Source organism: Gopherus evgoodei, chromosome 13 (assembly GCF_007399415.2).
Source record: "Gopherus evgoodei ecotype Sinaloan lineage chromosome 13, rGopEvg1_v1.p, whole genome shotgun sequence".
NCBI classification, from domain to species: Eukaryota; Metazoa; Chordata; order Testudines; family Testudinidae; genus Gopherus; species Gopherus evgoodei.
In genome coordinates this window covers 19,674,224-19,691,431 of record NC_044334.1, presented here as the reverse complement: position 1 = coordinate 19,691,431, position 17,208 = coordinate 19,674,224, and the positions used below count along the sequence as shown (strand labels likewise).

The window sequence follows — 17,208 nt, the reverse complement described above, 5'->3', positions numbered from 1 at the left end:
TGATACAGCACAGTATGTATATACACACACACACAGTATATATAAAAAGGTTTTATACACATTGTACAAACATTTACATACTTGCTTTGAAGAAGCATGGCTGTAAAAACTAACACTGAGAAGAAGTAAAAACCAGACCTGAAATTTGAATGAGGTAAAAAAACTTGAATGCTTAGAGAGAACATGCAGGCCTAAGGATGATAAAGGCCACTGAGCCATATCTCTATTTGCTGTGGGTAGGTTTAAATCCCACTTTGTCTCTGCTAATGAGATCTGAAGGAAAGCTGATAAATAAGGGTAACTGAGTAGGTTTCTACCCTTTTACTTCCATTTCTTGGGCAATCAGAAAGGGCCACCATAGGTGTATTTTGCTAACCAGGATTGTTACAATACATAGTTTTGCTATGCAGCAAAAACCATGAGATCTGGAAGCAGATACATTTTTGCTCAATTGGAGATACAGGGAAGAAGATAAAAGACAGGAAGGTAGATGGGTGAAGAATACATAGAGAAAATGCATGACCCTCTTTTGTGTTTTGATTTTCAGCAATAGGTAGAGAATAAAGAAGGCACAAACATTGGTTTTGAATTTGGATAGACTTAACCTGAAATTTTGATAAAGTTACAGGCATCCCGGCAGTACTGTGGTGAGCTAGTGTCTTAGTGAGATCCCAGAGTTAGTAACAATATATGGAGATATCGGGCAGTGTCCAGCACTGAAACCTAGCACCTTTAAAAAACCCACAGAATATTTTTTACAAATCAGTACAAAAGTATAATGAACATTAGTGACAATACAAAACAAAACAAAAACAGAAATACCAATAGACCTGGGACAAGATGCTGAAATGCAGGGGTCCAAACTCACCTTTATTACCATGGTGAAGCAGCCCCAGCAATCTGGGCACATGTCTTGAATCTGACTTTGGGAACAGTTAAAACTCCCCTTTCAATGCTAGGAAAGTGGCCATCAATGGAATCCATTCTCAACAGTGCTGATGTCAGGAACAGCAAAGGTGGCTGTGCTGTGGGCAATATTAACACAAGGAATACCAGTGGGATCCATTTTCTAAGTGGATGGGGCCCAGATAACTTTGGAAGCATGACCCATTCCAGGTTGGCCTCTGGGATCTAAGCGCTGGAAGTGTTAACGTAGCCACTCAACAGCAGTCAGGCTGCATCCTTATTTCCAACACCAAGCTGTGATTGGGGCCCCTGGAATCTGAAAACAGGCAACCACATGCCACAGGTGGTCTCGAGCCATTTGTGCAACCCATTGTGTCAGGTGATGGGCATAGCAGAAGGCCAGGAATGCATGTGAGATTTCTCTGTCTGAGAGCATGACATCTTTCAAAGTGACAGTTGGAGACATAGGGAGATGGGAGGGCAATCTGGAGGATGCCAGCACCCTTCTGTTCATCTGAAGAAATTGGAGGAGGGTGCACAGCTGAAGAAGTCATGGCTGATCTGGCGTGGGTAACCCTCTAGCACTTTCACCTGCACTGGGTCGAACTTCCAGTAAAGCAGGCCTCTCAAGAAATAGGCAAAACCTGTGGAGGAGACAGAGGCACAGAGACAAGTGTCAAAAGAGACAGAGCAGATGCGATTTACGGGGCTCTTCATTTTCTAGCATTATTACTCCTTGTATTTATGTCCCATAGTGGACTTCATGCTCAATTTGCCAGTGGGCAAAGGGATGGCAAAGACCCACAATGAAGGATGGTTCACTAACTAGCAAAGAAGGATGAGGTGGAAGCTGGAGATGCTGCAAGCTTCATGTCCTCTCCACCCAGCTTTGTGACTCAGCAGTTGGCCTGGCTGCAGAACAGTCAGTGAGAGTAGAGGGGTCAAGATGAGGCCCTTTATCATTGCAGCAAGGACTTGATGGAATAGGTGTAGGAGATGGCCGAAAGGAATCTATTACTACCAAGAGATTTCTTTGGGATTTATGTCCTAGATTTTCATGGATTCCAAGGCCAGAAGGGACCATTGTGATCATCTAGTCCAGGGGTTGGCAACCTTTCAGAAGTGCTGTGCCAAGTCTTCATTCATTCACTCTAATTTAAGGTTTCACGTGCCAGTAACACATTTTAATGTTCTTAGAAGGTCTCTTTCTATAAGTCTATAATATATAACTACACATTTGTTATATGTAAAGTAAATTAGGTTTTTAAAATGTTTAAGAGGCTTCATTTAAAATTAAATAAAATGCAGAGCCCTCTGGACCGGTGGCCAGGACCCAGGCAGTGTGAGTGCCACTGAAAATCAGCTCGTGTGCCGCCTTTGGCACCCGTGCCATAGGTTGCCTACCCTTGATGTAGTCTGCTCTCCTATATAACACAGGCCATAGAACTTCCCTAAATTCCTATAGGAGATCTTTTAGAAAAACATCCAATCTTGATATAAAAATTGTCAGTGATGGAGAATCTACCACAGACCTGGGTAAATTGTTCAAATGGTTAATTATTCCCACCATTAATACTTAATGCTTTATTACCAGTCTGAATTTGTCAAGCTTCCACTTTCAGCCACGGATTAGTATTATACCTTTCTCTGCTAGACTGAAGAACTCATTAAATATCTGTTCCCATGTAGGCTAATCAAGTCTCACGGCCTTAACCTTATTTGTTAAGATAAATCGATTGAGCTGCTTGAATCTGTTGCTATAAGGCATGTCTTCTAAGCCGTTAATCATTCTCATGGCTCTTCTCTGAACCCTCTCCAATTTATCAACACCCTTCTTGATCTGTGGGCACCAGAACTGGACACAGTATTCCAGCAGCAGTTGCATCAGTGCCAAATACAGAAGTAAAATAACCTCTTGACTCCTCCTCGAGATTCCCCTGTTTATGCATCCCAGGATCGCATTAGCTCTTTTGGCCACAGCATTACATTAGGAGCTCATGTTCAGCTGATTACCCATCATGACCCCCCAAACCTTTTCAGAGTCACTACTGCCCAGGATAGAGTCCCCCAACCTGTAAGGATTGCCTAACATTTATGCACAACATTTCTAACGGAATCCCTTGGAAGGGGGAGGGTTTTAGGGTTGATACATAGAGCGGGGTAGGCAACCTATGGCACATGTGCTGAAGGCGGCACGCGAGCTGATTTTCAGTGGCACTCACACTGCCCGTGTCCTGGCCACCGGTCTGGGGGGCTCTGCATTTTAATTTAATTTTAAATGAAGCTTCTTAAACATTTTAAAAACCTTATTTACTTTACATACAACAATAGTTTAGTTATATTATAGATTTATAGAAAGAGACCTTCTAAAAACATTAAAATGTATTACTGGCACGGGAAACAAATTAGAGTGAATGAATGAAGACTTGGCACACCACTTCTGAAAGGCTGCCAACCTCTGCATAGAGAACAGTCGACAATAGATGTATCACTGGATGATGAGGCTGTGTGGTGTCACTGTGCTGTTTTCAGCAAGGAGCCGTCAGGAAATATAGAAGACATTCTCCCAGCACCATCATATGCAGTGAAATGTCTGTAGTTCTGTCCCCTGTGTATCTTTTTCTTCCTTGAGGGTGTAACAGAAGCAGGTTTCCTTGTGCCATTCTCTTATTACTAGAGGTTTGGGGAGTCTCTCCATCTCTCCCCTTTAAAAAAAGCATCTGCAATGTCCTACATGTATTTCCTTTTAAGGGCTAACGGTACTGTTGGGGTTTTAGTTGTTTAATCACATGATCTTCTACAGAATTGATGATAAATACCTGTTACACACCCATTGCAAGCTTAATCGGATGATCTCTGTATAAATTATTATACCCATGTATTATTATATTTCTCTTATGGATGAAAATTTGCAAAATAAGTGCTTCATCGTTAATAATCCAGATTAAAATAAATGTCCAAATCCTGCTGATTCCCTTCGCACCTGAGATGCAAGAATAACCAAGAAAGCCCACACAAGAATAGGCCTCTATTCCGATGTGCACTCACCAAACTCATCCTGGAAAGCAGCATCAATCTCCTGAGGGATGCCACGCCAGTCGGCCATCCTGCGGGGGTAGATGGTCTCCACCTGGCGGGTGCTAGGGTTGAAGCGCCAGTAACTGCCTCCCTTGAAGAAGTAAATCTTGTTCTTCTCTGTCCCCCACATCAAAGCTGCCTGGACAGGAGAAGCAGATAGGCCCAGCTCCGAGATAGAGGCAGGGCCAGACACGCGTCTCTCTCCATCATAAATCCAGTACTGAGAGCCTGATGATGGGGCAAAAGAATATATAATGACAGGAGTGACCACAAGCTATTTACTGTCTAATGACAGTATGGTGACCTGTGTGAAATGACCAGGAATCTCAGCCCGGTCCCAATGGACAGGTGTCCATGACAGAAAAACCACTAGCACAACTGGCACCCTTGCTGATGGCCATTGAGACGCCATGCATCAAATGGACAGGGGAGAATAAGCTCTCATCTCACCTCTAAGCAAGGCTGACACCAGGCAGAAAAATCTACATAGCTACTGCCTTTGCTGCATCTGTATCTTGAATGAATAGATGACTTCGTTTTCTAGGCCAGTCAGCAGGGCTGCCCAGAGGCTTCAGGGGGCCTGGGGCAAAGCAATTTCGGGGGCCCCTGCTATAAAAAAAAAAGTTGCAATACTCTAGAATACTATATTCTCGTGGGGGCCCCTGCGGGACCCAGGGCCTGGGGCAAATTGCCCTCCCCCACGCCTCCCTGGGGGTCAGGCAGTCTGTCTAGCTTGTTACATGGTGCCCATCACTGGTGTGGGAATGCCTCCAATAATGTGACGTGTACGAATACAGCAGAGAGCGGGTTAGTTTTTTAAAGTAGTTATTGTGGGTAGGCTGATGAAGAATGGGGTTTGAATTTTGCTCTGAATGTGCTGAGGGAGGTCCGAACCCTTTTACCAGCATGACATCTATGAGTCTGAGTTTTTAATCTAAACGAAGACAATATATAGGGGACGGTGGAAATCCATGAAGCAACATTGCCCAGCATAATCCCCATCTCAGCCACACCTTGCATCTGTTTTAGTCTCCCTGCCCAAGAGCCTGAGGCTACCATGTGAGGAGAGGGAAGAAAAATGGGCTGCCTTTTATATAGGGGAGAGAATTAAGTGAGGGGTAAGGTCTTTGGGCACTGAGAGTGTGTGCATAGTGTGTTGTGAGTGATGTGCTCTTGAAATCTAAGCCTTAAATAGGGAGAAGGCTAGATATGCAACTGCATGTGCAAACGTGTGTGCAATTATGCAGCTACATTGTGCACACCAGCTACTGTTCTGGCACATACAAATGACAGACCTGTAACTGGTCATTTGCACAATCCATTATGATAATTGAATATGCAACTGCTGCAATTGCACATGCAAACTAATTTGCAGTTGCATGCACATTGTTAGAAAATGTAGGTCTAAACCAAACACTATTGTAATGACTGAAATTAAACATCCATTTCTGTGGGACCATATATAACTGGCACTTCACACTCCTGCTGCTGTGAGCTGTCCACATGGGGACATCAGTGATGCTGGTGCCTAAACAAACACACAAAGCAGCCCTGTTAATGTCAAACTACGCTAGAAAGAGAAACACAGGAAGGCCAAAAAAAAATAAATTTTTTTTTTGCTAATTGGAAAAAGACCAAATCAGTGGGGAAAAAACATTTACGTTTATACTTATTGCAGTACTGTAAAGTGTGGAAAATTTAAAATTATGAAGAGTCCTTGAGAGGGTTCTTTTAATTTGTTTATTTAACTACTGGATGTAGCTGGGAATCCTCCAGCAGAAAGTATTGCTTTCTTTTAAAAACCTCACTCTGCCTATTTTCTTGTCACTCTCTGAAAAACTATAGCTCCCTGGCAATGCCTCGGTTGTGGAGACACAAAACAACGTACCCAGTTCTGGTTAGAATTACTTCTAAGAGATTGTCCAGACGATGGTGCTAAGTCTGTGGTGGAGGAAAGAAGAACCAACTGTAAACTGGTCAGTGCAAGAACCACCTTCCACACTGTGTGTTCAGTGTCTAGCACAATGGCCCCATTCTTGGCTGACCCTTAGGCACTACCGCAATAAACATAATTAATAATGCATCTGTAAGTACTAACATGGCTCGCCCTCTGACACTTGACATCTGTACGTGTGCATGTGTGTTTAAATGGGGGATCTGCATAAACGAGCAAGAAATAGCCAAAATAAAATAGACAAAAATAATGCTTTGAGTTTAGATTAAAATTGTCATCTTCAGGATTATTCCTAGACATTTCATAGTTTCTTTAAGCAACACTCCATAGCACTGCTCGAGTTAAAATCCTGCCAGTTTTAGCAAGATATAGGATAATTCTGGATGCTGAGCCATTTGATATGGTCTGTGATTTACTGAGTAAAGATGCAGAGCCCCCCACCACCACATTGTTCTGCCATGGCTGCAGGGACTCATGCTAGAGTGAGAACTTTGAAAGTGCCCCATATGCTCCCTTCTTGCACTGACTTTCCTCTGATGGCTGGTGCAGAAGGTGGGTGGTTGGGCCATGGCCTTACTACCGTTAGTGTTTGTCAGACTGTCGTGTGCAGGAAGCACAATGACCATGACTGGCCCCTCACACAGTTTGGAGGTGGAGGGGGGGGAATGCTTCTAGTACCCCCTCTCCTTTCCCACGCAGCCGCACACATAGGCTTGCTGCAATCTAGTCCCCCAGGTGTGTAGATTCCTAAAACGTTTGTGTGTGTTTGACAAATTACACGTTTTAAAGTCCCTGCACTGAAGGAAGGGTTGTCCTATAATGCCCAGATGAACGCCAGGGCGTCACTGTACACCAGACGGCTGGGACAATAATGGAAGTCGCTGCAGGTGTTGAGCCATCTTTGCCCCTGCTCAGAACTTACATTAAAGCACCCCGTGGCCAGACCAGAGAACTAGGGTGTCATAAACAGATAGCTAAGGATTAATGTCTCTTTCACTTGAAGCACCTGACCAGAGGACCAATCAGGAAACAGGATTTTTTCAACTCTGGGTGGAGGGTTTTTTGTGTGAGTCTTTTGTTCTGGGTCTTCTGCCTGTATGCTCTCTCAGATGAGGAGTGATTTCTATTTCTTGCTTTCTAATCTTCTGTTTCTCAGTTGTGAGTACAAAAGATCAGATAGGATTTATATGTTTTTTTTGTATTTACATGTCTATAGTTGCTGGAGTGCTTTGAATTGTATTCTTTTTGAATAAGGCTGTTTATTCATATTTCTTTTAAGCAATTGACCCTGTATTTGTCACCTTGATACAGAGAGACCATTTTTATGTATTTTTCTCTCTTTTAAGACCTGTTGGAGTTTTTTCTTTAGTGAGGAACTCCAGGGAATTGAGTCTGCAGCTCACCAGGGAATTGGTGGGAGGAAGAAGTCAGGGGAGACCTGTGTGTGTTAGATGTACTAGCCTGACTTTGCATTCCCTCTGGGTGAAGAGGGAAGTAAGTCTGTTTCCCAGGACTGGGAACGGGGAGGGTGGAGTCCCTCTGTTTAGACTCACGAAGTTTGCTTCTGTGTATCTCTCCAGGAACTCCTGGAGGGGGGGAGAAGGGAAAAGGTTTATTTCCCTTTGTTGTGAGACTCAAGGGATTTGGGTCTTGGGGTCCCCAGGGAAGGTTTTCCCCAAATCTGTGACTAGGCTCTGGTTCCCTTTAAAACCAAACCCTCTCTGCTAAAAAGCCCCTAGCAGAGAAAAGAAAAATATAATATTCCTACTGGCTTCTGGATTCTATCTTTCCCATAAACGCTGCCACCATGTCGATAACCTAGTCCCAGATTTGGACCTTAGCGTCCAAAATATGGGGGTTAGCATGAAAACCTCCAAGCTTAGTTACCAGCTTGGACCTGGTACTGCTGCCACCACCCAAAAAATTAGAGTGTTTTGGTCTCTCTGTATCAAGGTGACAAATACAGGGTCAATTGCTTAAAGGAAATATGAATAAACAGCCTTATTCAAAAAGAATACAATTCAAAGCACTCCAGCAACTATAGACATGTAAATACAAAAAAACATATAAATCCTATCTGATCTTTTGTACTCACAACTGGGAAACAGAAGATTAGAAAGCAGGAAATAGAAATCACTCCTCATCCGAGAGAGCATACAGGCAGAAGACCCAGAACAAAAGACTCACACACAAAAAACCCTCCACCCAGAGTTGAAAAAATCCTGTTTCCTGATTGGTCCTCTGGTCAGGTGCTTCAAGTGAAAGAGACATTAATCCTTAGCTATCTGTTTATGACATGGGGCCATTGGCTTTAAAAAGTAAAACTGACCAAGCGAAGGTCTCACTTGGAGAGGTGCAAATCAGGGATAGCTCCAGGGAGTTTCACCAATGTAAAACCAGTCAATGCCATCTCTGATTTCAATGTCCAAGCTGAACGAGATTCAGAAATAAACAAGTACCCATAGATAGTGGGAGAATTAATTCAAACTCTTCCTGTTCAATACACTAGATTTGGGAAACTCTTTTGCTTCTAAGTAACCAAGGTGAGAATATTTACCAGCTGGGCAAGGCCACTTTAAGAAGAGCTGGCCTGTTCCTCTTCACCAATTTTCATACCAAAATGATAGGTGGTAACTGTGGCCTTCACTCCTCATCTGTGAGTGAGGCACATTTTCAGAGCCGTTAGGCAGAAACTTGGAAGCAAAGTGCTCCTGTTCCAAAGGAGGAAAGTTTGACATTTGGCTTTGTCTAAAATGAAAGTGAACCCCCGCCTCCCCCCAACATCTGTTAAAATATTAAAACTAAAGAGAGGAAAACACAAAGGGATCCTTATATTGGGGAGTGGGGTTTTGATGCTGCCAAGAACATTTTCATGCCCTAGAACCTATTGGGTTTTTGTGTCCTCCACCCCAACACAAGAGTTCATCCTTTCTAGCTCTCCGATCCCATCTCTGTTCTCGCTTACCTTGGAAAAACCAGATATTTCCTAGGGAGTCCTCAAAGGCCGCGTCAATGGAGCTTGGAATTCCCTGCCAATGGCGAGAAGCCAGGGCCGGGTATCCGGCCTGCAGCTTCCCATTCCTGAGCCGCCACACGTAGTGCGACTTGAAAAAGAACAGCTCCCCCCGGATGGTGGAAACGGCGTCAAAATCCGTGTCACAGGCGTCAGGCTGCACAGACTGAGAATACCGTATGCCGGTCAGCAGGTGCTGAGCTCCGAGGGGCACCCCGCCCTGTGTCAAGCTCAGGGGGCACCCCGCCCTGACCCAGTACCTTGCCCGAGGAGGCTGTAGATAGTCACTGCAGACAATAGGGTCTTGTCTTTCCCAAATAAAATGTAAATCCTCCCCATGCTTCACTGATCAAGACAAGTGCTTGAATCAAGAAGTCTGGGGGTGAGGAGGAGTTTGACTTACTGCATTGCCTGTAGGAGGTTTTCCCCAGGGTGAATTGGGCTCTGTGCCTATATATAATGACTGGTTTATTAACATGACAGGTAACCTGTGCTGGCTACAGCCAGGCATTGCATGTGCAGATGCTGGGCAAGTGTCCCCACACAGCTCTCAGTTCCGCTTGGTGATGACCAATGTCAGCAGAGATGGGTATCTTTGCACAATGCTTTGAGATGTGCCAGTGAAAAGTGCTGTAGAAGAGCTAGGTATCGTTATTACTGCAGTCCTCAGGACCCTACACAGCTCTGCCAACACACTCCTGCCTTGACCTTCATTATCCCCGCAAGGAAAATCTTGGACTCCTCTTCACCAGGAACTGCCAATCATGCTAACCTAAGCCAAGCTGGGAGGTGGAAGGTGCAATCAAACCCCTTTCACTTGCCATCTAACCCAGGCCTGGTGTGGCCAGCTCCCAGGGCAGTGAGATTCCCAAGGAGTCCCCCATTCTCCTTCTTTTCTTTGCTGTGGTTTCCCCAGAGCCTCACCAGGGGGTGATTCTATGAGAATAAAGTTGGGGTTGCCTTAGTACTGTTGGGGGCACTTGGCAATAGCGGCTTTGACGCAAGCATTGCTGGTCACTCACCCCCACGTTGGTGATCTCATTTGTTTCGATGTCTGGTGGGTTTGGCTCTGCCTCCTGTGTCGGGGCTGGCACTGGATCGGTCTTTGGTTTCCCATAGAGGTACTGGATGCCTTGTTTGTCATCCTCACTCAGGCTCAGCGGGTAGCGGAAGATGTAGAAAGGAGACATCAGTGACTTGGAGACAGTAGTGTGCTGTAGGCCCAGGACGTGACCAAATTCGTGAGCAGCCACTTGCAGTAGGTCAGTCCCTGCAAAGGGAAGAGGGTGCAGGGATTTTTCAGTGTGCTGGGAGACACCTAGGATGGGCAGGGCCCTCACTGTTCATTCCCTATGGTGGCACCACAAAAAGTTCAGTGCAAGAGGGAATCTGCTTTTCAGGGAGGTCCAGTTGGGTTGACCATAGTCCAAAGGGATCTGTCGATTTGCCTGATGTCCTATAGTGAGCGAGCACCTAAGGGGGTTGAATTCAGTACCCTCCTAGTTCCCAGCTCTTTGCTGTAGCACCAGATGCTGTGGCATCTTTAAAGAAGGCAATCCCAGCAGCCATGCAGAGTGGTGGGGGTGGAGCTGGTTTTCCAGCCAGGGCTTTGGAACTGTGTGAGTTCAGTCACTGAGTATCTTCACCTTTTCCCGTGTGTTAACCTGCACATACCAGCAAGTTACAATTCTGCCTCATGTCACCAGCACAGGGGCCAATGGCCCCAGCTCCCAGGAGAGACTCTTCCCCCTACTTCTGGAGGGAAGGTTCTGCCTTTGGCACATCTGTGGGGATCTGGCCCACAAGAAGCAGACACCAAAGCGGTGTCCAGTCAGATCAGCTTCGCACAGGGGGAGCATCATTCCTTGATTAGCAGCGAACGTGGTGGGGTTCACAGCAAGCCACCATCCAGTGGAACATCTAGTGTGAGGCAGAACTATGCCACCAGGACCATGCTGAGAACAGCAACTGTAAACAAATGGTGCCACACAGACAGCAGGGGGAGATCACCTATTGCTTTTTGGTGGTTTGTCGGGAGAGCATGAAAGGCAAAACAAAAACCATTTCTGATGCTTTATCCAGTCCTCCCTCCCTCCCCCCGCCCCCGACTCTAATAGATTTAAAGGAGGACATGCTTAGGCATAAACTATTTGACAGCATCTTTAAAGGGAACATAAAGGGATTCAGGCACGTAGAAACACATCCCACACTTGGGAGATCTCCTTTAGCTCCCTGCTGATCGCTTTCAGGTTTTTAAATATTTGGATAAAAGGACCTTAAAGAAATTAAGCAACAAAGACTGTGAGGAAGAGTCCTAATGTTGTTTCCTAATGAGCCCAAATGCAATTGATTCTTCCCTGGTTTCAGCCAGAAATCTCCAGGTTGCAGCCCCCTTGGAAAGAAGAGAGTCGCTGGCATGTTAAGTGTATGGGCTACTGCCCCAAAAGGGAGAAGGAGCAGCTCCCAAAGGAGGCCTGGGCATGCTGCAGAATATTCCAGTGGGATGTGGTATGAGCACCTGGGAAAGTCTGATGGCGAGGAGAAGTGAACTTGGCTTATCTGCAAATGAGCAGCTCCCCGAAATGTGTCAAGCTTGCTCAGCACTGACATAACTGAAGTGATCACATCTAGGTCGGTTGAGAATCTGGGATTTCCACCTCAGTGATTTATTAAACACTTTCGAACAATCCTGTTTAGATTGGCAGACTCCCCACTCTCTGCTGTCCAGTATTGGCAGATCCGCTGTGCTCTGCTCCAACTTCGTGGGGAGCTGAACAACAGCACAGCTGAAAAAAATCTTTGCATGGGAAGAGCCATTAAATTGGAAGAACATGCTAAGTGTGATTATCCCCAGTTATTACTGAAGCTACGTAAGAAAGAGAGAGTGAATGATGACAGAATGTGGCCTGGTCTGTTTCAGCAGCTTTTCAAGCTCTCCTCCAATACAGGATTAATGAAGAGGAATATATTAGGACATTTTTCAAATGGCTTATCTAACTTCTGAGAGAGTGGTGAACATTGATTGCAGATGTTCCCAGATTCTCCCATTGCAAAACTGGTGGGAAGCACCTCAGATATTTCAAAAGTTACTGATGTTTGTTTATTATCCAGTGTTGGAGTGAGCTTGATGCTCTATAGACAAAAAGACAGTCCCTGGCCACAGGGAGTTTACAAACTGTCAGTAAAGTCAATGGGGAAAATGCCATGGACTTCAGTGGATCCAGGACTGACCCAGATAAGACAAGCTGTACAGGGAGGCCCTGAATGGGAGGTGTTAGCTTAGTTGCCCCCCCCCCCCCCACACACACGCATTTCTTCTTCCTGTAGATCATGTTGAGGTGGAGGAGAGTGATAGATGGGAGTTATTATCTGTGCATTTTGCAGAAGAACTGAGGCCCCAGGTAGCGATCCTGATAGATCTCAAGATACTGTATGTATCTTGTGAGATGTTAGGGCATTTATCCCTGAACTACACAATGATACCAGCCTGGCTCTATTATTAAGAGAACAGTTTTGACTTGATCTGGAAATCAAGTCACTCCCTCCTACCAACCATGAGATGTTGTGTGGGGGTCAGCGTGTTCCTAAGCCAAAGTGAGAGATTTGGAGCCTGTGTTGTTTCCTTTTAGAGACGTTCAGGAAGAAAAGGGTTTGGAAACAGGCGGTGGACAATGGCGGCTGGGACTGAGACCTGCCAGTTCTACAGGACTTTGGCAGAGAAACACTCCACCCCCGTGTCTGGGACTTAGGTTTCCTTATCTCTCCCTGTTTTATTTTTTAGTGGTGGCTCTTTGAGTGACCTGGTGTTAGAACCCCACTTAACTGTGATTGGAAAGAGACAAGGACATAGACCATGTGAAGTGCCCTGCTCTGCTGTGTGAACAGGCCTGTTCAGACCTCTTCTCTAGGAATTAAACGCTTTTTACATTTATCAGCAGCCTCCCCATCCCCAAACACGCACACATCTATGCCTCCATCTGAATCCACAACACACCTAAGTTGTTTCCAATGGTCCAGGTCTCATCGTAGTCAAAATGGACATCTCCCTCGCGGTGGGTCTTGGGGAAGAATGCATGTGCCAGGATGCCTCCAGGCCCGTCAAAGGGCAGGTTATCGCCATGCCAGTACCTGGAGGGCAAGACATGGCAGTTCAGTGAAATTGCACTTGGCAGCCAGGGTGAGCTTTGAGAACAGCACCTCATGCTCCCCACCATTCAACTTTGAGCCCTCCCTCGTGTCCCTGCAAACCTTGTTCTAAGTAGGGAGGCCGAACCTTCACACAAGCCCAGTGCCTTCATGCCAGGCCACAGACGCTATTAGTTTCTCATCGGTGTTTGTTCCTTCCCCTGTTCAGCTTTCATCAAGCCCATAAAATTCAGGTGAAGGCTGATCAAGCTACTAGCATTAAGACAGCACAACTGAATTGAGCAGAACACATGGAGACTTCCTAGGCCAAATCCTCAAGTCCTCACTCGAGCCAAACTCCTGTTAACTGAAGAAGCCCTGGAGAGAGGTGAACAGTGCAGAGAAGTGGAGACAAAACACACTGAACACAGCCCATATCCTCCTTTGGATGGGCTCCACAATCCCTTTTATTGGCTTTGTGCAAACATTCATGGGAGTGAAGTTTTGCTCCTGCAAATATTTTGCAGAAAGTGAAGTGCAGGCCTGGAGTCAAGATTCATTTAACCAAGAAGCTAAATTTGTTTTGGGGCAAAAGGTCAGGTCATTCAATGGCGGGGTTGGGGAGAGAGAGACTGAAGAGTTGGAAGCAGCCAAAACAAACACTTGTCAGCCAGGGATCTTTGACCACGTGGTAGCATAAATTAACCCGCGAACAATTTTTCAATAATAAACAAATTAGTAAAATAAATGATTATTTGTTGTATGGTGGCACCCAATCAGGGATCAGGGCCCCAGTACGCTAGGTACTGTACATGCACATAACAAAACAATAGCTCTTGCCTAGGCAGCCTAATATCTAAATAAGAAAACCAAAGTTTGGAAACAGGACAAGGGACTAATGTCAGTGAATAAATAATTTGATGCCAATAGTTGGACCAGCTCCAGTGAGGACTGTGGGATCTGTCCTTATCACACAAAGCCCAGTGGGGGAAGAGGGGCATTTCCTTTTGGATTAGAACAGCTTCCCCTTCCATGCTTACCTGGTGAAATCAATAACTATGTCGGCTCGGCCCTCGTGCACTTCGGTGAAGGTTAATGGTGTCACGTCACTCCAGACTTTCAAGGCTTCCGCAATGGTCCGTCTCACTTTAGTATTCACAAGTTGCCATGGGAATCTTATAATTCTAAAAGCAGTTAGATACTGTATTTAGAGGTACTGCCTATCATAAGAACATAACAGCCACACTGGGTCAGACCAATGATCCTTCTAGCCCAGTAGCCTGTCTTCCAACAGTGGCTGGTTCAGCCAGATGCTTCTGAGTGAGTGAACAGAACAGGACAATTTATCAAGTGATCCATCCCGTTGTCCAATCCCAGCTTCTAGCAGTCAGAGGTTTAGGGACACATGGGGTTGCATCCCTGACCATTTTGGCTAATAGCCATTGATGGACCTGCCCTCCATGAACTTACCTAGTTCTTTTTTTGAACCCAGTTATCCTTATGGCCTTCACAACATACCCTAGCAATGAGTTCCACAGGTTGTCTCTGTGTTGTGTGAAGAAGTACTTCCTTACATTTGTTTTAAACCTGCTGCCTGTTAATTTCATTGGGTGACCCCTGATTTGTGTGTTATGTGAAGGGGTACATAACACTTCCTCATTCACTTTCTCCACACCATTCATGATTTTATAGACCTCTATCACATCCCCCCTTAAGTTGCCTCTTTTCCAAACTGAGGAGTTCCAGCGTATTTAATCTCTCCTCACATGGAAGCTGTTCCATAACTCTAGTCATTTTTGTTTCCCTTCTCTGTACCTTTTCCAATTCTAATCTATTTTTCTTGAGACAGGGCAACCATAACTGCATGCAGTATTCAAGGTGTGGGCACACCATGGATTTATATTGTGGCATTATCTATTCCTTTCCTAATAGTTCCTAACATTCTGTTCACTTTTTTGACTGCTGCTGCACATTGAGTGGATGTTTTCAGAGAACTATCATCCCAACATCACAATGGTCAGTATCAGACTGGCAGTGTCATCACAAAAAGAACAGGAATCCTTGTAGGACCTCAGAGACTAACACATTTATTTGAGTATAAGCTTTCGTAGGCTACAGCCCACTTCATCCGTGAAGTGGGCTGTAGCCCACAAAAGCTTATGCTCAAATAAATGTGTTAGTCTCTAAGGTGCCACAAGGATTCCTGTTCCTTTTGCTGATAAAGACTAAACAGGGCTGGTACTCTGAAAAGTGTCATCACAGGCATTAGCAGCAGCAGGGAGTGCCATCTATTGTAAAAAGGGATGCTACCATCTTCTGTTAACATCAAAACACCTCAGCCAACATAATCACGACCACACCAGACCAATGCCCCACACCAGAGCAATGAATCCTGATCTCTCCTGCAAATCACTGTCAGTATTAACCGCAATGCATCTGTTATCACCACAGTCACCATTAGAATGGCCATTAATGCAAATGCCACCATGTCTATCATCATTACAATCCACACTAATTTCATCTAATGAGTCATTGAATTTCTGTCATCATTACACTGGCTGCAAATCACAATTTCATTAGACAACAGGGAATGTCCTCACCACAAATCCTACCATCAGCCTTCCATTATTACCAACAATCTGCCACACACCATAGGTTCGCCCGGGGCCATGTAAACACAGTACAGGCCCGGGCTTTGCCACAAGAAGAGGACACTCTGTCTAGATCAGACACAGTCTATATAGCTCAGGTCCTAGTATACAATATACCAGGCTGAGTCCGAGGTGGTACAAGGAATCCTGCATAGGTGGTTTTGGAACAGCTTTGCAGACATGCTGTATATTTTAGGAGGGCTTTGGAGGAGGAGAAGGAGGCTGTTCGGTGAATGTGCTGGAGCGAAATGCTGCAACACTACCTAGGAGGGGGTATAATCCCTCCAGTCTACCGCCACCCATAACTCTGTTTGGATGGGGTGAATTAATTCTCTCTAATCTCTGCTGCAAGGGCATTTTATTCCCATGAGGTTGGTGCTTGATGTCAGAAATCCCTTCCACTCCCCACCAAAACTACCATCCTGATCCCTAAGGAATTGATTCTGCAACCCTTTATCACAGTGAAGAGCACATTCATGAGCTGGGGGGAGGTGCTCACACATCACTGCTCTGCAGTAGAAGTAAGGCTCCCGGAATCAGACGCTAACTCAGCATCCCTGCTGTAAACAATGACAGGATTGTCATTGCAGTGGAGAACACAGTTCAGGGAGGAGGTAGTACACTAAACATTTCTAATGTACTACTCCCTCCAGCCCAGTCATGGGCTTGGGTACAAGTCAGAGAACATTTGCCAATGACCTGGGGCACAACCTTTGACTCCTCAAAGCCTAGGAGGGGGTCCCAGCCGACCCCCCCTACCAACATTCAGTCTGGCCATCAGCACAACCACTGCCACTAATGTTACAATGTACTTATCAGTGATTATTGCTGTGATGAAGTCACCAGCAGCGTCAGCGTCATTAATGCCGCTGGTCCCTCACCCTGGCAATTGCTTGCATCAGCATAATCGCTGCCAGCACCATCAATCGCTACAGCCCTGCGGGGACTGTCCCCAAATCTGGAAATCCTCAAGACTCCCCATTAACTCGCACTCCCCGCCCCTGACCACAATGCAAGGACACTGCGGTTAGAATGGCTACAAGTCATGCAGCACCACCACTCCCACCGGGGAAGTTACCCTGGCCTCCATAGTGAATTTAAACACGCTCGGTGTCTGAGTCACGTCTGGCCCAGAACAATCAGTGAGTGAGACGTCCTCCATCTAACACCTGCATAACGGAGTGAGAGACAGAACAAACTGTCCGTGTATGAAAGAGAACCTGCAGGACAGAAGCTATAGGTCTGAGATGGGTAGCTTTGCTGTTAAGGACATTCTGCTTCTCCTTTTCCTGCTAATGCACCCCTCATTTATGCCAACTCCCCAAATCCCCCCACAGATCCCTCCTGAACTGCAGTGGGCTCTGCTGGCACAGCAAGCTACAACTTGCATCTCAAGCACTGCCTGGAGCGAATCAAGCACATCCAGATACGCTCAGCTGTGAAAGGGGGAACAGAAGAATTGCCATACTGGATTCAGACCA

At 45.6% G+C, this 17,208-nt stretch overlaps 1 protein-coding gene across 2 annotated transcripts in view; it reads right to left on the bottom strand.

The window, feature by feature from the left end:
• The window catches only part of MMP11 (matrix metallopeptidase 11), a 33,963-nt gene continuing 16,755 nt past the window's right edge, over nt 1-17,208 (bottom strand). The window contains exons 3-8 of one of the 2 annotated variants that reach the window (XM_030583242.1): nt 14,117-14,260; nt 12,946-13,079; nt 9,974-10,221; nt 8,904-9,117; nt 3,955-4,212; nt 1-1,550 (exon numbers count right to left, since the gene is read on the bottom strand). In XM_030583242.1, the coding sequence (XP_030439102.1) occupies nt 1,417-1,550; nt 3,955-4,212; nt 8,904-9,117; nt 9,974-10,221; nt 12,946-13,079; nt 14,117-14,260 (1,132 nt within the window). In that variant the 3' untranslated portion in view covers nt 1-1,416. Of the gene's footprint in view, nt 1,551-3,954; nt 4,213-5,872; nt 5,926-8,903; nt 9,118-9,973; nt 10,222-12,945; nt 13,080-14,116; nt 14,261-17,208 lie in introns of those variants that run through there. The other variant, XM_030583244.1, reaches the window with a different exon arrangement.